The sequence below is a fragment of the Camelus dromedarius genome, chromosome 8, assembly GCF_036321535.1.
Source record: "Camelus dromedarius isolate mCamDro1 chromosome 8, mCamDro1.pat, whole genome shotgun sequence".
In the NCBI taxonomy this organism is placed as follows: Eukaryota; Metazoa; Chordata; class Mammalia; order Artiodactyla; family Camelidae; genus Camelus; species Camelus dromedarius.
The window spans coordinates 34362442-34389149 of record NC_087443.1 but is presented as its reverse complement, the minus strand read 5'-3'; the positions used below and the strand labels follow the sequence as shown (position 1 = coordinate 34389149).

At 34.1% G+C, this 26708-nt stretch overlaps 1 protein-coding gene across 1 annotated transcript; it reads left to right on the top strand.

Moving 5' to 3' along the window:
• Window positions 1-124: 124 nt before the first annotated feature.
• On the top strand, window positions 125-26708 carry VPS26A (VPS26 retromer complex component A). Its single transcript, XM_031461169.2, has 9 exons — window positions 125-282; window positions 5894-6043; window positions 13659-13734; window positions 14885-15041; window positions 15647-15811; window positions 17770-17876; window positions 20511-20579; window positions 22646-22788; window positions 24673-26708. The coding sequence occupies exons 1-9, from the start codon at window positions 280-282 to the stop codon at window positions 24784-24786; spliced, it is 984 nt and encodes a 327-aa protein (XP_031317029.1). The 5' UTR covers window positions 125-279; the 3' UTR covers window positions 24787-26708.

Sequence of the window (26708 nt, the reverse complement as noted above, 5' to 3'; positions counted from 1 at the left end):
CAGTGACCCCGCCCCCTCCGCTATAGGGTGGAGCAAAGGCCCCGCCTCCAAACGGCCTCTCCTCGGATGGCCAGGCTGGCCTGCAGGGCGGGGCGAGAGGCCCGGAGCGGGGCCTGTGTAGGGAGGGGGAAGAAGGGAAGGGAGGGGTCACGTGCGGCCAGGCTCCCGAGGTCACGTGACGGGGCGCTGGGGCGGAGGGAGCCGGCGCTGGGAGTTCTCCAGAGGGAAGAGGAGTGAAGTAGGGGGGACGCGGCGGCGGCGGTGGTGGCAGCGCTGACAATGGTGAGTGAGCGACGATCCGCGCGCTCGTCTCCAGTCCTCGCCCCGGAGCGCGCGGCGGGACGACCAACTGCGGGCCCGGTGTCGCAGGAGGGGCTGCGGGGAGCGGCAGGAGGGAACAGGCGGGCAGGGCGGGGAGCCGGGTTAGGCCTGTGTGGCCGTCGCTGGGTCGGGGAAGAACCGGGCTTCGCCGCCTCTTCCCGGTCTTGGCGAGGCCCGAGCACCTGCGGGTAGTGGTGCATTCTTCTGGCCATGTCGGAGCCTCTGCCCGCGTTCCTCGACCGGCTGTGGGGGCCCTGGCTGGGTACTCGAACCCCGCCTTTGCGGGGGCCCGCCGCCGCCTCCCCTTCCAAGGTAGCCAGTCTCTCTGCGCTTCCCGGGCAGCCTCTCTTTTCAGGTGGGGTGACCCGAGAGTCCCTCAGTTCCGGACTCCGGGGGATTTGATCCCTCTCTTCCAGTGTGTCATAAACTTGATAAACTCCATGGTTTTTTTTTTTAAACTGCATGGGGGGACGTTCTGCGATTTACTGACCCCAGTTCAGCCTTGATGTTGACACTTGTAGAGTGGGAGAGAAAAAGAAAAGGACGTTGGAGGGGAGGACGTTTTTGATTCAAAAGACACTAGTTTCGTGCCCGCTGGCTTAAGCATTGGCTCTCATTTCCTTCATCAAGCCATTTCTGGAAACACTGTTTTCGGATGTTGAAATGGCCTAGGAAGCGGAGGAGGGAGGGAAATCAGAGTACTCTCACCGCAGTTAGTGGGAAGCACAAGCGTGGGCACGATGGCGTTTAACTTGTGTTGACAGTCTTCTCTAGATTGGATCTCATCTGGCTCATTTTATGGTAATATTCATTTATTGGCAAGCGTATGTTGAGTGCCTACTGTGTGCTCTTCTTATAGCGCCTGCCTTCCCAAAGCTCACCCGGTTCAGTAAACTGCTCGAGACTTTTGCCTTAAAGACCAAGCTAGATTGTTGTTTTTTTTTTAATTACTTTGAATAAATAAATTTTAAAGTCAGAAATCGAGTTGTTTTAATTTAAAAAAAAGCGAGGACAGACATGTTCATTCTTAAATTTGGAGCCTTTTTTCTTTCATTCAAATAATTACTTAGGTGCATCCACGGGCCCTGAGCAAGGCTGAAACAGACCTTGCTCTCTCTTGTAGTTTGCAGTCCAGAGGGAGATAAACATTTGTGTAATTGTTTGTTTAACGTGGAACAATTAATTACAGTTGTGATAAGAAGGAAGTATTGGGGGAATCTTGCCTAGTCAGGCTAGGAAGCCTTCTTTAATTGAATATAATTTGCAAAGAAAACTTAAAAGGCCCTCCTATTTTTTGCTTACATTTAAAATTAGTACTTATAATAAGCTTTTGAATTATGTTCAAGAGCAATTTTTATTTTCCAGTTACTCGTCAAACAAAATTGTAAAGCTTTATAACACTGAAATGGACACAAGTGTAATAATTATGTATGAAAATTTGCTGTTTCATTGCTGTGTATGGGCTAAGTGAATAAATTTTGAAAGCCTGTCTTCCGTCTCACCTTGAGTTGCATTTCTTTACTTCCACAGGATGCAGTGAAATTTCTTCAGTGAAAGCTTAAAAGTGTCTTTTAACATATCCACAAGTAATTTTGCTAGATGGTAATGCTAAATGTTAGGTTTACAAACTGAAAAATCTTAAATTAACCTATAGTCAGTGATATGAGGTATAGGCCACTATTAGAAACTAAAAACAATTGCTACGGTATTTTAATAGTCATATATATTACTCTCTAGTTATTTAAAGGCTACCTAAAAATTTTAACCTGTTTATTGCCTAATACTGTCTAGTATTTCTTCTGAAAATCCCATATTCTAAATGCTTACTTGAAAATATCTTTTCCATAAGAATTTGGTAGTCTTTCTCTTAAAGGATCTCAAACAGCCTTCTGTAATTTCAGCAAAAGTCTGTTAATGTATCCTAACCCTTTTTGCAGTTTTTATTCTTTTTTCTTTTTCTAGTCTTCACCATTCTGACAATTCTATATTTTTCCCCCTCTTTATAAATCAGGGGAAGTATAATTTGATTGTGAATAATTAATAAAAGATTTTAATTTTGTGACTTTTTGTTTGAAATAGAAGATGCGTATCTTGAAATAAAACTTTAGAAGCAAGATTTTGGGTAGAGAATCTTTTAGAAAAAAAACAAAATAGATGTTTTTCCTCAGATATTTTGCTCTCTGTTATCTACTTTGCTATCTGTTATCTACTGTTAAATGTGAGACATCCTCAGTTTTCTGGAGGCTTTTAATAAAACTAGTTAATTTTTGATGTGTCCTAGCGGACACATTAAAAACTGGATGTTAACCCAATGTTAAATTCTTATGGCGTCATTAACTTAACCTTGTCAAAGTGCTGTAGTTTATTATTCAACATTTTATTCTTCTGTGTGTGCTATACTAGGGTTTTTTTTTTTTCATACCTTCTGATCTCTCCCAATCTCAGTGTTTTGATTGTGTGGAAAAGTAAGTCTACTCTTAATTTTTAGTTATGAAATACATCATAAATACAGAAAATAATAGAGAATAACATGGTTTTTACTTATTTTTAATGCCTAGGAATTTCTAATTTTTACATATGGTGTCAAAATTACACTTACTGTTTAATTACAGTTACGTTGTTAGTTAATTGTGAAGTTTTATGTGATTCTTAAGTCTGTTTTATACCATTTTAACTAGTGGCAATTTTGATTTTGTTATTTTTGATTATTTGATCTTGTAATACCAGCTTTCAAATCCCAAGTTCAGCTCTATGTGTTAGGTATATGTATGTGGAAAGAAGCTACCATAGTATTTTCTTTTATCTGTGAAATAATTTTTACAGTTTTCACATCTCATTTTTTCCTGGAAGCAGCTCTGGGAAGTAGTAAGGGGGATTGAGAAAATTAAATTTTATTTTCCTGCTTCTATTTTATAATTCAAATTTTGAAACTGCCATCTTCTACCCTTTCATAAATTGCTCCTCCCACAGCAGGCCCCCCACTCCATCCTTTGCTGGCTCAGTGTTTTGCACATAGTTGATAATTAGTAAATATCAGTTGACTAATTTTGAGCTGCTATATATTCTCATATTTGTAGCCCTTAGGAGAAAGTATACCGTTTTGAGCAAGTTTTGAGTTTAAAACTAGAGGTATGAAAGCTAACTAGGAAGGAAATCCATGTGCCGTTCTTTGTGCCATCTGGGATGTTCTTTGTTCTAAGTTCAGAATAGTTTTCTGATTAAAACTGAGTTTGTTATTTGTAATATTGCCAGGAAAGATTAAATCTTGTCAAAAGGAAAATTTGCTGTTTGTGTCTTTGGAATACGTCAGAAATACTAATCTGGCGATTCTTTAGTTGATTTCTTGAAATTAGAATCCTTTTGTTAGTAAAGGATTAATAAAAACAAAGAAGCAAGCTCAGAATTTAGGAAAATGCAAATTCCTTGCTCTAGACTTTGCTACTGCACCAATGCTAACTTCCTAGGAGAAGGCTAGTCTTACCAAACATGCCAAATTTTAAGCTCATTTCTTTTGTATATTCATTTATTTTTTATTATCATAAACTCAAGATTAATTTAACTTAATTTAATTAATTTAACATTCAACAGGTAATGCCACATACTGCCCCTGGCCACTATGTCTTCAGTGTTGAGCAAGGAGTTTAGTTGAGCAAGGAGTCTTTGGTTTGAGCAGTGTTGTCCTCATGGAGTTTACAGTTCATTTGGGGAGTCAGGCGCTAAATAAATACACAAATTATAATAAATGATGAAGTAAAACTACATAGCATTGAGACCTAAATTTGGAGAATTCAGTTTTGATTAGAAAGTTAGGGAAGGCCTCTGGATGGAGATGAGTCAAATTGAGACTCAAAGGATGAATTAGTTTGGTTAAGGATACTTGGTTTAGGGCAAGGAGACTGGCAGATTTAATGAACTTGAATCGTTTGAGGCCATTGTATTTGGAGAGATGAATAGAGCCAGATATGTGTAGGGCATGTTTTGGAGTAGAGTGTGTGTGTGTTTAAAATAACATTTCATTGAAGTAAATGTTAGCTATAGAAAAGTGCATAGGTAAGTGTACAGCTTGATGAATTTCCACAAAGTGAACATACCTGTGTATCAAGCACTCAGATAAAAACAAACAGAACATGACTAGCATCCCAGAAATTCCCTTTGTGCTTTCTTCCAACCACTTCCTGACTTCTAATACTACTATAATGGACACTACACATTTTTGATTTTTTAATAAATGGAATAATACAGTGTGTATTTTTGTGTCTGGCCTCTCACTCAACATGTGTGTGAAATTCATCCTTTTTTTCTGTAGTTGTAACTCATTCCATTGCCCTCTATATGAATATTGACTAAAATTTATGTAACCATTCTCTTGTTGATAATTGGATTATTTCCTATTTGGCTCTGTTATATTATGTTATGAACGTTTTTATGTTTGTCTCCTAGTTTATGCATATAAGTTTCTGTTTAGGGTAGATACCTAGGGGTGTAATTGCTGGGTCATGGGATATGTATATCTTTAGCTTTACCAGGTAATGCTAACTATTTTCTAAAGTAGTTGTTCCACCTTACACTCTCACCAGCCCATTAGAGGATTTAAACAGAGCATGATATGATGAGATTTATGTTTTTAAGAGATCACTCTGATAGTTCTGTATAGCAAAATAAGGATTGTAGGATGACAGGATAAGGAGACCATTCTCTACATAAACTTTAAAAAAGACTAGAAGACTAGCTTTCATTAGTGGCAAAAATAATCCACAGTTATATCTGATGTTGGAATAGTTAATGGATTTTGTATTATTTCCAACTAATGTGTTTTAGCATTCATGAGCAATTGATAATCCATATTCAGGATTTACAGAACAAGGCTTACACATTTTCTTTGGAAAAATTCACAGAAGTTTAGTCTGTCTCCTCCATTAGAGCCAGTTTTATTCCAAGGACTTGTGCAATGTAACACATTCCTATTCATAACTATATAGCAATAGATTTTACAGTAAGTAGTACATTGTAATAATTCATTTGGATTTGTATGAGTAATTTGGATTGTATGAATTCTGCTGTAATGAAAGAACCTCATAGCAGTATAACTAACGATAAATTTTTAAAAAAATGGAGGTACTAGGGTTGAACCCAGGACCTCTTGCATGGTAAGCACGCACTCTACCACTGAGCTATACCTTCCCCACTGAGGTAACTTTTCAAATCCAGATGTTAAGACTTAATTTTTTAGATTTCTGGTGTGTGTTAGTATTTGATTATTTATAGTGGTTACCTATGGAAACTATTGAAATTACAGCATGTTTAAATTTCTTTTAATATTTTATGTCTTTTTAAAAATCATGGTAAAAAACATGTTACATGAATTTATCCTCAATGAATTTTCAAGTGTATGGCACAGTATTAACTATATGTGTATTGTACTAAATTTGTTTAATTTTGATGTGGTATTTGTTGTAAGTTCTTACTTTCTTGTGAATTCATAGATTAACTATAGGTCATAGGTAATTAAATTCGAACTACAAAATGTAGTGACTGAAAAAACATAATTATGAGCATTGTCCTTTTATTTCAGAGTTTTCTTGGAGGCTTTTTTGGTCCCATTTGTGAGATCGATGTTGTCCTTAATGATGGGGAAACCAGGAAAATGGCGGAAATGAAAACTGAAGATGGCAAAGTAGAAAAACACTATCTTTTCTATGATGGAGAATCTGTTTCAGGAAAGGTAAATATTTTTTATGGAGAATTACCTAGTTGTAGGATATTAGAATTAGTCATGAAAGTGGTTTGTGCTGTTTCTAAATTTGAATGATTTTATTAGAGATGGAAATTTTATCAGAAGTTCAGCTAAAATCCTTGATTTGTTAGAACATTTACAGGAAACATTCTTAAGTTGAAAGGATTACAGGGGCAGAGAGTAAATTGCATGCAAAATTTTGTGTGTTTGTGACTATGTGCCTCTATTAGCTTTGGACAGTTCCTACAGTGGGCTATAATCTACTCAAAGTTTGTTTCTCCTTTAACATAAAGTTGAGTTACAGAGATTGGGAAGAATTCTCTAGTATACCTTTCTAAGAGCTTCTTTCCCATTCTTTGTAGCTTATCTCTCTGCTGCTGTCATTGTGTCTGTTGATCTCATTTCTTGGTACACTGTGGTGGACTTAAGAACATTTGGAATGTGTTTATGCATGCTCAGATACATTTATGATACCTTCTATAAGGTATAACTTTTACCCCTTTTTCTTACACATCAAGTGATGTATAAGATAATTATACCTTATGGAATATTGTTAGTACTCATTAGTCTGTGATACTGAAGAATGGTAATATCATAGACAAAATCAAACCAGAAAACATTTGAAATAATTTTTTAAATATAAAATATTAGCGTTTTTCTCCTCTGCTTAAGGTAGTATATACACATGATAGACAGTTTGAGAAATAAAATAATTATCTATAGTACCATCCTATGGAAATTAGTCACTGTTAAAGTTTGAGTGTGTTTTCTCTTAGTCTCTGCACTGGTTACTGTAATATATTAAATGTAATATATAATATTACATGTATGTAATATATTAAACATACCTTTTCCTTATTATTAGATATTTAAGTAGTTTCTATTTTCAGACTACTTATAGTATGTCACCATATCTTTAGTAATACAGACATATATGTACATAAATTTTTCTCCATATTTTTGTAGGATAAGATTATTTCCTTAGAATGAATTCCTGGAAGTGAATTGCTGGACCAAAAGATATGAATATTTGAAGGGTATCAATACGTATTAATCTGGAATATTTGCATTAGATCCTGTGTTCACTTAATGTCTTGTTTCACCCAGCGTAGCACTGACGATGATCACTTTTTAATCTTTGCTATTTAGATAGGCAAAAATGATACTATTCTTTGATAGCATTTCTTTGGTGACTAGATAGTTGAACTTAGGTTTATTAGCCATTTTACTGCATTATCTGTTCTGGTCCTTTGTCAAATTACTTATTACTGTCTTATTATTATATCCAAAATACATTTTTTGCTTTTCCACTTTACTCTCCTGATACTCCTCCTTTAAAACGATGGGGAGAAAGAGAAGAGGCCTGAAAGGGAGCAGACAACATCATTAAAAGGATGGAACATGTCAAATGAAAGAAAAGTAGAGGAAGTAGTGTATGATCTATGGAAAAGAAGACTTGTTAATATGGTAGGGTTGAAGGGTTAGAGATACCAGACTGAACCTGCTAACATCTCAAATACTTATAGATATGACAAGTAAGTAAATATCTTTCCTGCCAGGTTATAAGCTTTTTAAGATCAGGGGATCTGAGTGTGCTTCTGTATTCTCTAAAATACATCATAGTGTTGCTTACATAGTAGACTCTCACTAAATACATATTTGATTTGTTTATTTACTGTTTTTAAGTCCAGTAGGGAACATTACCTGTCTAGTTTGAAGTACTTTTATGTCATCTGGGCCAGTTAGGAGTTCATGGCTAATATTCATGGGCTAAATAAAGGAAGAGGGGAATGTTTAAGGAATTAAAGCTACCTTACTGTGAAGCTGGCATTCAGATTATATTTTTTGAATTGCTAGAGATTGTATGTAGACCTAATCAATAACTATAGAGTACATTTTAAAAAAGACAAATCTCTTACAGGTAAATATTTTATGTTGCCCAAAAGATATTGTATCTGGAATCTGATTGTTTGGTGATCTGAGATTTTTTTCATTTTTAACCTTTTTATTATAAAATAAAACACACATTGAAAACCACACAAAACAAAAATAATTATAGGGAATATTTTCTTGTAATCACCATTCAAGTCAAGAAGGAGAGCTTTGCCAGCCACCCCATATGTCCCATCCTAATCACAACCCCTTCCTCTCAAATGTAACCACTCTGTTGACTTTTATAATAATAAAGTTCCTTGTGTTTCTTAATTGTTTAGTCTGCTCCTTAAAAAAAAATCGATAGAGCTTTTAACTCTCTTTTAATTTCAAGTTTCTTTATGCTTTTGTTTTCCTTATAATTTATCTGTTGAAGAGCCTGGGCCGTTGAACTGTAAAGTTCTCTGTGATTGCAAACTCATGATACAGTTATTGCCTGTAAGTTGGCAGCTGGATCCAGAGGCTTGATTAGACTCAAGTTTGATTCTTTTGGCAAGAATATAGGTGGTGGTGTATTTTTTCATCAGGAGGTACACAGTGTCTAGTTTTTGCTTTTTTGCAACCGTTGTAACTATTGTTAATTTTGACTTCTGGCATACCTCTAGAACAGGTCTTTAAATAGGTGATTTATGAGCATTTTGAAAAGAAAAATTGAAAGAAACAGAAGAAAACAAGCAGTGGTCATTTGTGACCCAGGATGGGTCTCCAAGAACAAGTCTTAACCGTATCAGCGTAGGCTTTCTGAAGTGTCTGAGTATAATAAAAAGATCATTGGGTTAGAGTTGGAAGATCTAGCCTTGGACTTCATCAGTGTCTTGGTAGGTAACTCCGGGCAGTCATTGAATTTTCTGGATCTCACCTGTAAGTTGAGGAGGTTGGACTGAATCATTGGTTTCCAGACTTGTCTTTGTATTGTAGGAGTCTCTGCATAAAAATCCTTCATATATTATATATAATCTTAGAGATCTGGGAGAGCTGACATCCCACCCAAAGCAAGAATATTCCTGGCATTTGAGCTCTGTATGCAGACTTTTTTTTTTTTTCCAGATTTTTTTAAGACTTTTTTTTTTCCAGAGTCATTTTAGATTTACAAGGAAATTGAGAGGGCAGTGCAGAGATTTCACATTATCAGCATCAGTCCTCAGAATGGTACATTTTTTGACCCAGGATGAACTTAATATTAACACATTGTAATCACACAAAGTCCATAGTTCCTCTGAGGGTTCACTTGTGATGTATATTCTGTGGGTTTGGACAAATACATAATGACACATATTCAACATAGTATCATACAGGGTATTTTCATTGCCCTAAAAATCCTCTTACAGTGTGTGTTCATATCCCCACTGCCCCCTAAACCATGAATCTTTTTCTTATATCCATAGTTTTACCTTTTCCAGGATGTCATATAGTTAGAATCATACAATATGTATACAGCCTTTTCAGATTGGCTTTTTTTACTCAGTAGTATGCATTTAAGTTTCCTCCATGTCTTTTCATGGCTTGATAGCTCATTTCTTTTTAATGCTGGATAATATTCTGTTGTCTGGATATACCATATATTATTTATTCATTCACCTACTGCAGAACATCTTGGTTGCTTCTAAGTTTTGGCAGTTATGAAAAAAGCTGCTATAAACATCTGTGTGCAGGTTTTTTTATGGACACAATTTTTCAGCTCCTTTGGATGAATACCTAGGAATGCACTTGCTGAATTATATGATAAGCCTGTCTTTAGCTCTGTAAGAAACTGCCAAACCATCTTCCAGAGAAGCACTACCATTTTGCATTTCTACCATCAATGAATGAGTTCCTGTTGCACCACATTCTTGCTAGCATTTGGTGGTGTCAGTGTTCTGGATTTTGTCCATTCTAATAGTTGTGTTGTGTTACCTCATTAATTTCCAGTTCCCTAATAATATGGTGTTGAACATATGTTTATTTGCCAAATGTGTATTTTCTTTGGTGAGGTGCCTGTAAAAGACACATCTGATAAAAAAAGGATTATTTCCTAAAATGTACAAAGAATTCTTTAAAACTCAACAAAAAAGGAGGGAGGGTATAGCTCAGTGGTAGAGCGCATGCTTAGCACTCTAAATTTTTTATACTTCATGAATATCTGAGAAATTTTGAGTCTTACTGATTGTGTGTTTAATTATTGAAGTGTTTGTTGTTGTTTTGATCATGAAAAATCTGATTTATTTGGGGATGGTTTTTGGAGGGATTCATAAGTTATAATTCCTTAACCAAGACATTCTTGTAGATTGGTCAGTGATTAGTAAATTGTCTTGAAGTAGTGGTACCCTAGTGCTAGGCCACCCATAGTGAACTCTGCATCTGTTCCTTGTTGCAAAAGTGAACAAAGGCACATGTTTAGTCTGAGATTATAAGAGTTTATAGTTTACTTCTTTAAGCAGGGAATATTATTGTAGTATCTTTCATTAATATGAATATGCACCATGTTTTTCTGGCAGCAGTTGGAAACTTATCTGGTGTAACCACAATACCCAGCACAATAATGTACAGATATCTTGGTGCCTCACTGTAAATGACCCTATAACTGGCATATAGTACAGTGATACATGTTTGTCTTAAACACAGTGTAGATGAATTTCACTTGTTAAATAGATCATGAAGACAGTATTATTTGAAACACCTGTAGAATATTACATGCAGAAGAATGAACTTTGAGATTGGCTTGTTAGAGCAGTGAATATTTTTATATATAGATTGTTTCCCTACATTCTGTTTTCATGGCTTTTCAAACGTTTTTACATAGTCTCAAGTTTCTCAAACTTAGTAGCAATGGGAAAGAGAGTAACTTTCAAGCGGAGAAACCTGGTGAATCACTTGGACCCGGTGATCAAAGTTAACATCACCAATATTGGAACAGACTGGCATCATGTGCTTCCTAATAAGATAGGTTGAATACACAATTTCAGTTCTCAGGTGTCCTTGCCAAAAATGCATAAGCTGAGTCTCATTGTGATAAAACATCAAAAAAAAAAACAAAACCCACCAAATTGAGGTACATTCTACAAAGTAACTGACCTGTATTCGTTTAAAAAACAAGATCGAGAAAGGCAATGACTGAGAAATGTTCTAGATTAAAGAGGCTAAAGAGACATAACTATATGTCATGTGTGATCCTGGATTGAAGCCTAGACAGGAAGGAAGAAAAGAATATCAAGTACATTACTGAGACAATTGATAGAATTTGAATATAGACTGTGAAATGTTAACTTTTCCTGGTTTTGGTAATTGCACTGTGATTATGCAAGAGAAAGTCCATTTTCTTGGGAGGTACACATGACATGTTCAGGGGTAGAGGGACATGATGTCTCTGACTTATTCTCAGTTGTGGGAAAAAAAGTGTGTATGTATGCATGCACATGTGTATATAGATGGATGATAAACCATATGGGACAGAATATAAATATATGATGAATCTGAGTAAAGGTAATGTGGGATTTCCTTGTGCGGTTCTTGCAATTTTTCTGTAGTTTAAAATTATAATAAAAGTTAAAAAGGATAACTGAGTTGGTGTTAAAATTCTGTAACTCAGTTCACTGTCATAGTTTCATATACTTTTCAGTGCGCCTTTGCAGAATGGCTTTTAAGCCAGATGCTTAATTATGCTTTCCAATTCTGGGATCCTTCAGATTCCGGAATAGCTTGCATTAGGCTTAAAAGCAGTTATATTTTAATAGCAGTGGGAGATCAAGGAAAATTTCAATGTTTAGGAGGTTTGGTGGGGAAAATGGAATAACTTTGCATTTCTACCTTTAATAGTATGGTTTCAAAGTGGTTTTTGAAGAACTATAAATTTTTAAAATGTCAGACACAGTCATGTTCAAACAAAGACAGTTCTCAAAAACTGTTGACAGATAAGACATACTGAAGTATAGCCAGTTTACAATGTTGTGTCAATTTCTGGTGTACAGCATAATGTTTCAGTCATACATGTACATACATATATTTGTTTTGATATTCTTTTTCATTATAGGTTACTATAAGATACTGACTATAGTTCCCCATGCTATACAGTATAGCTTGTTTGTCTATTTTACATAAAGTAGTTAGTATCTGCAAATCCTGGGCTCCTAGTTTATCCCTTCACTCTCACCTTACCCCCCTGGCAAATAGACATTTCTTAAAGTATACTTTTTTTCTTTGTGCTTTATTAGTACAAATTAGAGAATAGCTCTAATTACTGCCTGGCTTATGAAAACAGCTGGGAGTTATGCTTGTTTTATTTGTGGCTTGAACCTAAAATTTAACTTGTTAGTGTATATGAAGCCTAAGTACTATTTTTTCCCCTTAAAGTAAGTACTTTTCTGACTTTAAAAGTATTATTTGCCTACTGTTAAAAACAAAAACCCCCAAACTTGGAAACTACAAAGAAGGAAATAAAATTATCCATAATCAAACATTCCAGAAGTAACTCCTGTTAAGAATTTTTCTTTTCTGTAGTTCTAAAAAATATAACTGGCATTATACTTACAATTTGACCATGCTTCCTTCATGTAACATATCATGCACATCTTCCCACATCATTAAAAATTCTTTGACCTTATTATTTTTATACTTTAATAATATTCCATCGTATGATATACCATAATTTAATTATTTACTTCTTTTTCTGATATATTAATTTGGAAGGCAAGTAACTAATTCATCCTGATTATAAATATGGAAGATATAGAAGCATGAATATTTTAATGTATGTAGTTTACAAATAGAAGTAACTGGACCTCTTTTTATTGGTCCTTGATTTCTGTTATCTTTTGAGAAGCATTGTTTGGAAACAAATCTTTTAAGAGTCATGTTACCAATGTTTTTTTTGGTAAAGAATAAACCTAGAAGAATGCTTTTTTTGTATTTTAGCTAATCCTTAAATGTGTGGAATTTTATTTTTGATAGGTATTTTGTCAGGTTAAAACTATGAGAGGGGGAGGGTATAGATCAGCGGTAGAGCACATGCTTAGCATGCACACGATCTTGAGTTCAATCCCCAGTACCTCCTCTAAAAATAAATAAATAAACCTAATTACCTCCTGCCCCCCCAAATAAAAAAAAAACTATATGAAATTAAGATTTACATTTGGCAGATACGAGTTTCGTGATCTTAGGTTATATATTTTACTTCAAAAGTATGTAAGATAAATCATACTCAAAATTTAAATCTTTAGACATTCTGTTTTTAGCAGATGCAGGGCAATAAGCATTGCTATTAAGATCAAGAATTATAACAATATATTGGTTATAAAAAGCTGAAAGTGATCTTTAGGTCAGTTCTTGGAATTAGTGATTACCTTACATTACAATGCTATTGTAGAATTGTTTAACTATTTGATCAGAAACACATTTGAATAGTTAAAAGTCTTCCCTTTATTGATTCTTTATAGTTCTCCAGCTATAAAGGATTCCTTCCTAACAAAGCAGATGCTTTAAGTGTACACATAAGTAAAGAGTTTGTTAGGGATTGTACATGAGTAAGTTTTACCTTCTCTGGTGCTATAAAGTCATCATGATCTAGGTGTATATCGATGTTTCAAACTTTGGAAATGAATACCTGAAATATTTATATAGTGCATTCACTTGGAAGGAATCTGTTAGTAGGCCCACTCAAAGGATTGTTAACATATCTTACAATTTCATGTTTTGACAGGTAAACCTAGCCTTTAAGCAACCTGGAAAGAGGCTAGAGCACCAAGGAATTAGAATTGAATTTGTAGGTCAAATTGGTGAGTTTTAAAATAGTATTACTTCTTTTTTTCTTTGATAACTGAGTTTGAAGAGTTTGATTTGGCACTTAAATAATTGAATTAGAGCTTAGCTTTATGGAAGGAAGGAATTGATTTGCCCAATAAAAGAGGATTTATTTTATAAACATTAAGCCATGTTTCTTTTGATTATATTAAATGATATTTGACTCATCCTGCCTTTATTTGTGATTAATTACTGAAAATGAAGAGTTATATAAGCTACCAGCATTGTAAAATAATTCAAGTAGATTAGTTGACTCACTGAAATTTCCATCTGCCTACATTTTCACCAGCTTTGTTCACAAGTAGCAGTGTCACCTTCATCCTTCACTTTCTAATTATCCGTGCCATTTGTCTTCCTAACTTAGTGTGTGCCTGTAGCCAGAACCACCTGTCAATAGAAATTTCTATGTGAAAAGGAAAGGTGTAATTCCTTCTTGACTTAGGTCAACTTGTATACATTTCCATACATATATTTCAGAGACATTCCTGATTTAGCAGGAATTAAACTGTATAAATCTTTGGTATTACAGATTCAGAAAAGAGAAAATAAGATAGGTGTTTATAATACTGTATACATAGCTAGGTATTAAATCTAGCTTTCTTAGTGTCACTGTACATTTTTAAAGTATCAGAATTGGAATGGGTGGATATTTACATATCTATTTTGGATGAGATTATAATTGAGGGGCAAATTATAGTAATTAACTGATAGTTGATTTTAGTCTTTTGTATTATATTATAGTTTTATTAAGGTAATATATTTGCTTAACTGAAGCAAAACAAAACAAAACATTTTTTGCCTTGAAGGGAGGAAGTTCAAATAATTGCTGGAAATGTGTCTGTTAAAAACAGCTTCATATTGGGCAAATCTTAACTACATTAAAGGAATGCATTCTTTTATATTTGAAATTTTCATTGTGCTATGCTGCTTGAATTTTTTTTATGCCTAGGTGGAGCATGATAGTAAGAAGGATATGGAATTCAGATCATAGCTCTAATATTTAAAGTAGAGACAAATCAAACTAATTCTTTAGGTAAAAATTATTTGCTTTGGAGGCAGAAGTTTGGATTTTAATGAAATGGATATTAAATATAATTGGTCTTTTTGCTTTTTAAACTTTCTTAGAACTTTTCAATGACAAGAGTAATACTCATGAGTTCGTAAACCTAGTGAAAGAACTAGCCTTACCTGGAGAACTGACTCAAAGCAGAAGTTATGACTTTGAATTTATGCAAGTTGAAAAGCCATATGAATCTTACATCGGTGCCAATGTCCGTTTAAGGTATGAATGTGTATCAGAAGCTGTAGACAGAATCAAAACCAGAAAGTAATGACTAGTATTGAATGTGTTATAGGAACTTCTAATTATAATTTTGGACTGGAAGACTTAAGGTTTTTAAAATTCTGTCAGTATTTTGTTTTTTCTGGCTAGTGCTGATCTGAAGTAATAAGAGCCTTCTATCATTATGGAGATTTAGAGGACCCCATTATGAGACACATTAGTCATAACACTTCCCTTGTATGATTCATTTCTTAGGTACTTCATTTATCATGTAAATGGAATTACATTCTAAATACATTAGTTTCTCAACGAATCTCAGGGTATATGGTTAAGAAGTGATCTAGAGAGATTTCCTCAAGTAGGCTTGATGGTAGTACTCCAAATGAATCTAAAAAGTACGTACACTATTCTTACAATTGAACTTTGTATTTTTTTCATGGTGGGGGCATTTATTTAAATTAAAACTCCTTCATTAAGTAAACAAAGTAAGTTGATCCCAAAGAGTTCCAAAAAGGAGAAGGCAGATCTGCAGTTAATGTTTGCTTATTTAAAACACTGGAATATATTATAGGAGATTTAACTTGTCCTCTTCATTAACTTTATAGGTATTTTCTTAAAGTGACAATAGTGAGAAGACTGACAGACTTGGTAAAAGAATATGATCTTATTGTTCACCAGCTTGCTACCTATCCTGATGTTAACAACTCTATTAAGATGGAAGTGGGCATTGAAGATTGTCTACATATAGAATTTGAATATAATAAATCAAAGTAAGTACCTTTCGCAAACAGATAAACGTTCAGGGGAAATTAAGAAATAAGGCTAGGGGAGCAGGGAGGGTAGAGTGTAGTAGAGTGTGTGCTTAGCATGCACGAGGTCTTGAGTTCAATCCCCAGTACCTCCATTAAAAAAAAGACAGACAGAAAGAAAGAAAGGGAGAGATAAATAAGGCTTTTAGGTCTTTGTAAATTAGTCAAAGTAAGGATAGAATCAACATTAATCTGATGTTAATAGACCAGCAGACTCTCTAAGCTGAAAGAAGTTTTAGGAGCTTGGTCTGGCTTCTTACTCAGTGCAGATATCTTTCATATTCTATTCCTAAGTCTTTGCTTCACCATTTTTTTATAGAGGATCTCACCATCCCAGAAGGCAGCTAACCTTTTATGTCTGTAAAGATTTATCTTACTTGCTTGACATCACTTTAGCTCAGTCATCTCTTTAAAAATAAACAAAAACGCTCTTTTTCTGAACATAAGCAATACATTTTTATTACTGAAAAAATTGACAATGTAGAAAAGTCAAAGGAAGTAAAAACATCAAATATTTTCACTTTTATCACTTAACTACTGTTAATTAATAGCCTCTTGTATATCTTTCCTTGGGAGGGGATATATATGTTTATATATGTTGTATTCTTACAGAAATGGGCTCTTACTTATTAATGCTTTTTTAAACTCTATTATGGAAAGATCAAACATATACCAAAGCATATAAACAATGTAGTGAATCCTCATGTATCCATTGCCCAGCTCTGTATTCAACACAAGGTCACATTTATTCTGTGTTCAGCCTCCGTATTCCCCAAATATTATATTGAAGCAAATTCCAGACATATAATTTCATCAATAATTATGTATCATTTTAATATAACTACAGTACTGTTGTATTTTAAAATATTAATAATTTCTTAACATCCTCACATATCCAGCCAGTGTTCACATTTCCCTAATAGAGTCATAAATGTTTTTCTCCCCATATGGTTTGTTCAGTATCCAAACAAGATTTGTTCAAATCAAAAACACATTGCATTTGGTTTTTTGATTCTTAAGTCTCTTTTAATTTATAGGTTTCCTCCCTTATTTTTTTCATTAAAGTTTGTTTAAGAAATAGATGTTTACTCTTTTATCCCCTTCCTGTGTGCTTTTCTGCTACATGATTTTTATTAGTTGGCACACCCCAGTTTCTATCACTGCAAATGTGATACACATGCTTCCAGTGTCTTAAATGATACTGTTGATGAAAATGATTAGTTTAAGACCTAAAACTAGTCACTGGAAGCTTCCCTTCAGACTAACATAATTGCATTAATCAACTCTTGGGATATTCTTTTGAGATCCAAACCTGGGAGAAGACTTTTTTTAAAAAAGCCCTCTGGGAATTATAAGAATTCTCAGGTTTATTACCACATTATTCCAAGATCCCTAGGAAAGGTCTTTGATTATTAGGTATTACAGCAACAAACTCAATCTATGAGTCTCTCCCTGTGGTCAGGTGATTTGTTAACTGCACTGGAGTTGTACTAACACTAAACACTTATGTAGAGTTTTTAATATTCAAAAACATCTTCATAAACAGAGCTGGGGGAAAAAAAAGACTAACATCAAAAAAAATCTTCATACACCAAATAAGTATTTCAGGCATAAAAATCTTAATTTTCTATGCTTAAGTTCTTTGGAAACAAAGTTAACCTCTAAGTAAGGACCAACAATTAATCAGACTAATTCTTCCCTCTGAGATGAATTGATGATCAAGTAAAAGTTTGATTCCTTATTTTTATAGTAAACTGATGAATACTTTTTTGGAAAAAAGGAACATTAAATAATATGAATAGTCAAAATGGTATTATTCTTAAATAGTTATTGTCCTAAAGATATCTAATAAAGTCTTTCAGGACATATTCTGTTTGTTTTTAAGCTGATAGTAAGTGACATATATTCTTTCCTTAAAGGTATCATTTAAAGGATGTGATTGTTGGAAAAATTTACTTCTTATTAGTAAGAATAAAAATCCAACATATGGAGTTACAACTGATTAAAAAAGAGATCACGGGAATTGGTAAGTTGAAAGTATTTGAAATGAAATTCCTATTTTAGTTGAAATTTTAAAATCTTAAAATATTGTTTAAACAAAATATGTCCACTGTGGATACTAACTTTGATACTTAATATTGCTGACGGTGAGCAAGTCATTTATGTTTTTTAAAAATTAATTTTTGAATAAGTAATAAATTCATAGTTTAAAAATAAAGTGTAAAAGACTATACAGTAAAAAGTGTCCTATTTATGTACTCCAGCTACTCATGGGTGATAAACTTATGTTTTAAAATCCTAAGTATTTATGCATGTACCTGCAAGTACCTCTATATTATACCACCCCCCTTTTTTAGTTAAGTGGTTACGTACAATACATACTTTAGAGGTCTTTATATATCAATGTGCAGAACACTTCTTTTTTTTTTACAGTATTCTAGTCTATGGATGTACTGGCTGTTGCTGGACATACAAGTTGTTTCTAGTCTTTTGCTATCATAGACAGTGCTTCAGTTAATAACATCATTTTGCATATGTGTGGGTGTGTGTGCAAGATAATCTTACACGTGAAATTGCTGTTTCCAAAGTATATTCATTTGTAATTTCAGTTCATATTATTAGTTTGTCTTCTTCATGGTTTGTACCAATTTGCATTACTACCAGCAATGAACTTAGGAGGGTGCCTCGTTTTCCTTGTATTCTCATAAGTACAATTGTAATAAAACTTTTGGCTGATCTGATGCATAGAGGGGGAAAGTTCCCCATTGTAGTTTTAATTTATTTTTCTCATTCTTAGTGAGGGTGAACATCTTTTCATGTGTACAAAAACTGTTTGTATTTTTCTGTAAACTGCCTATCCATATCCTTTGCCCCATCTCTTTTTTTTTTCCTTAAAAAAGAAAATGATAAAACTTCATTGGTAGGCATTAAATGAAAGAAATCTACTATACCATGTATAGGAAGACCCACTATAATAAATGTGCCAACTTTCTATACATTAATCAATAAATTCAGTGTGAGTCCAATCAAAATCCCACAGACATTCTCAAATATTTTATTTTATTTTAAACACCTTTATTGTGGTATGGTTCCTGTATAGTAAACTACACATATTTCAGAGTACAATTTGATGAATTTTGATAGATGTATACACCAGTGAAACCACTACCACAATCAAGAGAGCTAACATTTCCATCATTTCCCCATCTCTTTTGGATTATTTGTCTTTTCCTTGTGACATGTGAAAACTCTTCATATATTAGGGAAATCAATCTCTTTTTCCATATTAAGAGCAACAGAAATTTCCCTAGTTTTGTCTTGCTTACGGTGGTTTTTGCCATGTAGAAGTTCTTGATGTTTATGTAAGTCAAATTTGTAATTTTTATTTTTATGGACTCTGGGTTTTGTGCCACAGTTAGAAAAAGGCCTGTTTTACACTGAGGTTCTAAAAATAATTTTCTGTGCTTGATTCTACTAAAGTAATCCATTATAGTCTGGGGATATTGTTTAAAGTTTTAATTCATTTGGAATGTGTCCTGAGGTAAGAGATTAGCTACAGTTCCAACTTTACTTTTTTCCAGATAGCTGACCAGTTGCCCCCCCAAATCATTCATTGGTTCATAACTGCTTTTTAATTTAAATTAGTATATAAATTTAGTTTGTTCCCTTTAACTTTGCTGGCTTTCTGCTGAAAATTATTTTAGGAAACCTTTTTAAGAATTTTTAATTGGTAGTCATAATTATAAACATCTGTGATTTCTTAATCTCCATTTTCATCTGCTAATAAAAGTTAGAGATTTAAAGATATTAAAACCAAGCTTCATGTTCCCATTTGCTGTTTAAAAAGAAGTTATTTAAACATTTTTTCTAGTTATTAAAATTATATTTGGTTCTAGAAAATTTTAAGTAAAAAAATAATCTGTACTCATCATCCAGAAAAAACTTTAGTCGTTGCATAGTACATTATTTTACAATGTTGGGACCATTACTATATATTTTGGTGTCCTTTTAAAACTTATATCATTGACTACTTAAATGAATTATATGTCATTCACTTTGATGTTTTATCTATTTTAAAGTTAACTAACTCCAAGTGAAGACGGTTTGTGTGTTGCAGAGAAAACTAGCTTGTCAGTGGTTAATTCTGATGTGTATTACTAGTTTCTATTTTAGCAGGTATTAGAAATGATAGAAGGAAGTCTGTGAAGTAGATTATTTCTGAACTGTATACAGTTGATCCTTGAACAACATGGGGTTTGAACTGCATGGGTCCACTTATAGCAGATCTTTTTCAGTAGTAGATATTACCCTACTACCTGATCTGCAGTTGGCTGAATCCAGGGATACAGAGGAATGGCGGATACTGAGGATGGACTATAAATTATACACAGAATCTTCTGCATGAACAGTTCAGTGCTCCAGCCCCTGTAGTTTTTCCAGGAGTCAACTGTATTACCTTTGGGAAGAAGGGAGTGAAACATTCAGTCGAGTGGCAAGTTAAGTGTAGATCAAGATATAGAAAACAATGATCAACATTTTCACAAAGAGGGAAGATAAATTAGTACTAAAATAATGTAGTCAGAAAACAGGGAAAGGTATAACGCTGGAAATTATATTCTAGCAATATTTAAATTGGTAATCATTTACATTATTGTACTAGGACCCAGTACCACAACAGAAACCGAAACAATCGCTAAATATGAAATAATGGATGGTGCACCAGTAAAAGGTAATACACTTTTCATTTACTTCTTTTGTGTTACAGGTAGTGCAAATAGCAGTGTTATGGCAGTTTAGTTTGAAAGTATTTATTCAGTGTGAAAGTATTTGTGAATTCTTAAAATTATTCTTACAGTGATGGTTTTAGAATCATCTTTGTATAAATACTGAGAAGACTGTGTTAGTACTTCCTAGTTTGAAATAAGGTTTAATGTTTTTACTCAGTTTAAATTTAGAATTTAGAAGAGACATTTATATATATATCTCCTCCCTAGTTCTGAATTTGTAATATTTTAATTGTCTTCTGTTACAATAGTTTATTTCTGGAAATCTTTTTGATTTGTGCTAAACATAATGTGCAGTATGGGTGGGCATTAATTTCTTTGGAACTTTGGAGTTCTTACAGCCCCCAAGAAAATAAGCAGTTCCCTTACTAGAGAATCTTCAGTGTCTGAGATAATGAAGCCAGTATTTATCATTTTAAATTTATGTTTTTGGCTTTTTCTTATTCTGTCATTACTTCAAAAAGTAGCTACCATTTATTGAGTGCCAGCTGTAGATGAGGCATTGTATTTTCAGATGTGCTAAAATTCCCTACTACCCTTTGAGTTAGGTAGTGGTATCTTATTTTATAGATGAAACTGAGATGTAGAGGTTAAAAAAGTTGTTAAAGGTGACAATGGTGTAGGGGAGACTTTACCTCTGCCCATCTTAGATTTTCATCTGGAGTTCTTTAACAAAAAGATTAATAAGAGAAAATCAGTTTATGAATGCATGCAGTACACATCACGCAGGAGAAACCTTAGAAAAATAACTCAAAGCAGTGACAGAATTTCAGCTTATGTAGCATCTTCAAAAGAACAATAAATTTGGAGAGAAATGATTGGACAAAGGAAAGCAGTTCAGTCTTCCAAGGGTGGCAAACTATGGGAAGGTAAATATGTAGCAGGAAACTAATGGAGTAGGCTTGTGTGCAGATTGCTCTGGTGCCATCCCAGGGCTGCAAAGAGGCTATCTCCAGTAAAAGGAGAATTTATATTCTGCTGTTAGGCAGAACAGGGGAGACTCTTCTGCTTTTGCTGCTGCTTAATTGCCTTCAGCTCAAAATAATTTTTATGTCAAGGATGCATAATTTTTGGTGACATATTCTGGTTTCCTTCAATGGCTAATCATTGCAGAGTCAGAGTCTGAGCCCAGGCCTTTATGACTCCAAGACCCATGTATGTGTACTCTTGTGTTGTGCAACATTACTTTGTACAATTCCAGCAGCCACAAAATTTTATGGGTTGTATATCTTTCAGGAAATATATATGCATAAGAAAAGTACATTAAAAAGATTCAAAACAATATGCAAATAATTATCCTTAGGAAGAGAGAAGCCATGAGACTCTGAATAACAGTCTTTTTGGTAATGAAGGAATGTCATCACGCTGAACATGTTTGTTGCTTTGGATGAATTGTTAATAAATATTCAAGAATTTTATACACATGATTAGAAATTAGAATTAAACTTCATGAAAACAAAAAAACAAAAGTACTAAAACAGAACTTACTGCTGGCATTGTTTTAAGCTTTTTATATGTATTAGTCCATATAGTCCTTACAAATTCTTTACAAGATGGATATTGGTGTTCCTCATTTTACAGATGAGGAACTTGAAACAGAATGGTAAGTGGCTTAGCTAGAGTTGGGATTTGAATTGAGGCATTCTGGCTCTGGAGCAGTGGTTCTCATCTTGGGCAAATTTGTGCCCACCCCCCACTTCCTCGAAGACATTTAGAACTGCCTGGAGACATTTTTGGTTGTCATATTTGGGGAATGATACTGGCATCTATTGGGTAGAGTCCATGAATGCTCTGAACTTCATAGTGTGCATAAGACCTTACCCATGACAAAGAATTACTGGGCCCAAAATGTCAGTAGTGTCAAGGGTTACCCTGGTCTACAGTTTTTGTTATGCTGCTGTCTCATGAGGAACTGAAGCATTAGTATCTTCTCTATAATGCTTAGTTTTAGGTGTTCTGTAGCTAGGTTTAATCATCTTTTAGAGTTAAATGGAATTTGCTTTTCTTTCAGGTGAATCAATTCCAATAAGACTGTTTTTAGCAGGATATGACCCAACTCCAACAATGAGAGATGTGAACAAAAAGTTTTCAGTAAGGTACTTTTTGAATCTAGTCCTTGTTGATGAGGAAGACAGAAGGTACTTCAAGCAGCAGGTATGGTACCACCGAGCCTGGTATTTTGTTCTATGGCAGTTCTAAAAACACCTGGAAAGCACTCACTTTTCTAAGCTTTATTGTACTGAGCAAGGGGTTGGGGGGGGGTCTGTATACGTGAAAGCACTGAAAGTGTGATGAAGAAGTGGGCTTGAATGGAACTGTGTTGTGATCAATCTCTTCCCAGTCATTCTGCAGGACTCCAGAATGTGCCATAAATTGGCAGAGCATTTATTTTTCTCTTGAAACTTTTTTTTTAAATAAAAACAATACCTGCTGTATGTTTAAAAAAAAATCAGACAATAAAAAACAGAATGAAGTAAAAGCTAACAAAAATTTTATCACCATTGTGATTAATTTTCCAGACAAATTTGTGTACATGTGTTTAGATCATACGATGCATGTTGTTCTTTGATTTGCTTTTTCACTCAATGGTGTCTTGAATATCTTTCATTTATTTATCAACAAATAAAGATTTCCTTTATCACTTTTAATAACTTCATCAACTTGGTGGATTTTAGGGTTTCCATTTTTCCCTAATTAAACAATCTTGTTATAAGTTTCCATGAGATGACCCAAATCTAATACATTTTTAATATGAAATGTTTATCATAAAATTTGCTCTCATTTGAAAATGAATTAAAAGCCTTTGGTGAATTTTGAATAAAAATTGTGATTAGAATGGTCTTCGTATTCTGAATCAGATTAAATAAATACTTAAATGTCAGTTGAGTATTCAAAACTAATTAGAAATTATTCTGTGCTGAGTACTGTGAAGGATACAGAAACTACCTTTTTAAAACATGCTGTCCTTTAAGTCCTCACATTGAAAATATGTGGAAAAAGAAAAATTACATAAGTTAATTAATAGAAAACTTAAGTAATAGTTTGACAGTAATTTGGAAGAGAGAAAACATTCCACTAATGATGCCATAATACTATATAATTATACATAGATAATTTATAACTTCAAATTAGATTATATGAAATTTATAATTTCCAAATCAATTACATATTGTGGTCCTGTCAAGTAAGTATATTGCTTCCCATGGGCATTCGTTTGGATGTTTAAATTCTGCTGTGTTGGTTTTAAAAACAAACAAACAAACAAACAAACAAAAAAACAGCCTGCCATGACTTTTACGAAGTAAATAATTTTAGGAATTTAGAAGAGAAGAGCTCTCAGGATGTTTTGGTTAGGGTAAGACTTAGATAGGCAGAGGAATAGGGATTTGAAGAATATAGAATATAAAGGGGATGATGTAGGGAAAGTGTATTTGAAGTGCCTTGGAGGCAGAGAGTAACCCAGTTTGGCTGGTGGGGTCCCGGGGTCTAAGTAGGGGAGGGAGTGATTAAATTGGGTAAAGGTTTTGGAGGGCCTTGAATGCCAAGGTTGGAAGTTTATTCTGGAGGAACTGAGAACTATTGAACAGCCATCCATGCAACACTTTAGACTAATGTAGTGATAGGAAGGATGGATTAGAAAGGGGCTTCAGGCGAGGGAAGCAGAGCCATCTACCAGGAAGCTCTTTTAGTGTCTAAGGTTGAAGTGACAAGGGCTTGAATTTGGATAAGGGTGGTGGAACCACAAACCAAAGGACAGATTTTAGGAATTCTTTAAAACGGTGTTAGAACTTTATGCCAGATTGGATTCATGCTAGTGGGGTGGTGGTGTACATGGTGCTGTTGGGGGTGCAGAGTTGGCAGAAGGGGCAGTCCAGGATTGGAACTGGAAGAAAGTGGGTCAGTCAGGAGAGAGGAGGGCTTTTGTAGGGAAGAAGTTAGTTTTTTTATAATTAAAATTTAAGTGGCAGTATTTTGTGAAAATTTAAGGGATAACATGAGGACATTAATTTGTTGATGTCTTGCCATTTGTCTTACTAGGAGATCATTTTATGGAGAAAAGCTCCTGAAAAACTGAGAAAACAGAGAACAAACTTCCACCAGCGATTTGAATCGCCAGAATCACAGGCATCTGCTGAGCAGCCTGAAATGTGAACTGAATTGGAGAAACAAACAAACAAAAAAAAACTCCTATATCCGTTGAGATTTAAGTTCGGCAGGTTAAAGATGGTTGCAGCAAGTGGCAGGGTTGGGGGAGGCCAAAAGTCCATTTATAATAGTCTTCCTTTATCTTACAGTGCTGAATTTATTTTATGATATAACTAAATGTTCTTCATGTATATACATTAAAAAAATGCTTTCTTTAAAACACTGGAACTTTCTTAAACTGCCGTTTTTGTTTTGTTTTGGTTTTTTTACTGCACACTGATTGGATGATAAGCACTCAGATATACAGCAGCATAAACATTAAAGATTTTCATGTGAGTGGGCTGGTATTTGTAATTTTGCTTTCTTTCTGCATAATGTTGATGATAAATCCTTTTCCTCTCCTTTTTCATGCTAATGATTACCTCTTATTCTCTACATGCAAAAAAATTATTTTGTGTTCAAATAAAATTAGAAAACCTGAGTAGCCCTTACATCCTACAAAGATTTAAAACATGGCATCTCAATATTTTTAAGAACTGTATTTATGTTTTTACATATGTTTGAGAAATGCATACAGAGTGTTTCAATGTAGGTGCTTCTGAGTCTACCATTCCATGGCTTCCTGAATTTTTTTCTCTTTGAAGTCTTCTGTGATATATTAACTTTTTTTCCCTAAGGAATTATGTGGCATGTCATAGTAGCTTTTTTTTTTTTTTTGGCCATATTAAAGTAACCATTTTGCTACTGCTGTACAACAGGTACACTGTTTATGTTGGCATTTTAGGATTCGTTGAAACTGTATAATTTTTCCATAAATACTTTTATGGAAAAAAATCTTTTTTGATTTAAGGGAATCTCCTTACCACATATACGCAGATACAATTTTCTTGACTTTACAAATATTCTCTTCCCTTTTCAGGGGAAAATTTGAGGATGGGCAACTCAGGAGAACCAGTGAAGCATGTAGTTATCCAGATCTGGACAATTTCATATTTGTTAAATTGGAACTTTGTCTAGTTCAAAAAAATTTAAACTTCTTCATCCACTCTGTTTAAAAATTTTTAACAATTTGTTCAAAGCCTCTAAAGAAGGTTGCAGTCATCTGTTCTTATGCTATGCATGGGGGCTGATCTTAAATACACTAAATGTCGGGTGTAGGAACTAAAACGAAGCCTGATATGGGAAACTACTTTCACTTATGGTTCATTGGTTTTTGTACCAATATTTTTTATACACTTCAGTGCAAGTCTCGTCAGTTAATCTTACTTTATGAGTAAGCTAAGTAACCCAAGTTACATTTCTTTAACCCTGTTTTACTACTATGGCACTTTGAAAAAGTGGTCAGTAACCAGCTTCTTAACTGGCAAGGAGTTCCATGTACCATGTGCTGGAGCATCTATTTTCAATGTGGATATCTGTGAATGGTAATGTTTTCCTTCATGTAAGTGCCTGTTAAAAGAGTTTCAAAATTTACAAATGCCAAATATTTTCATGGTCACTTGCATGTAGTAATCTAGAAAATATTCAAAGAAATTTTGAAAACCAATTGTATCTAACCAGCCTAAAATTGTGCAACCATGATGTATATAATAAAGAATTTGAAATAGATACTGAGCTTGCTATTTGAATGATTAAAATAGTTCTGTTCTCAAATGTCTTCTCATTGTCAGATTTATCTTTGAGGACAGGATTGCTCAATAGTTAAGAAAGATATAACTGTGATGACTAATTTTTATAACTCTTGTCCATTTCCATGTTAAATATATAATGCTTTTAATTAGGTGGCTTAAAACTGTCATAAATAGGATGCGTATTTACTTTGCTTGTAACTTTGTTACATAACCAATTTGAAAAATAAAACTTTGAATTCAGTATTCGGTGAATTGTAAAAAGTTGGCCAGTTAATTAGAAATAAACTGAAAAAGAAA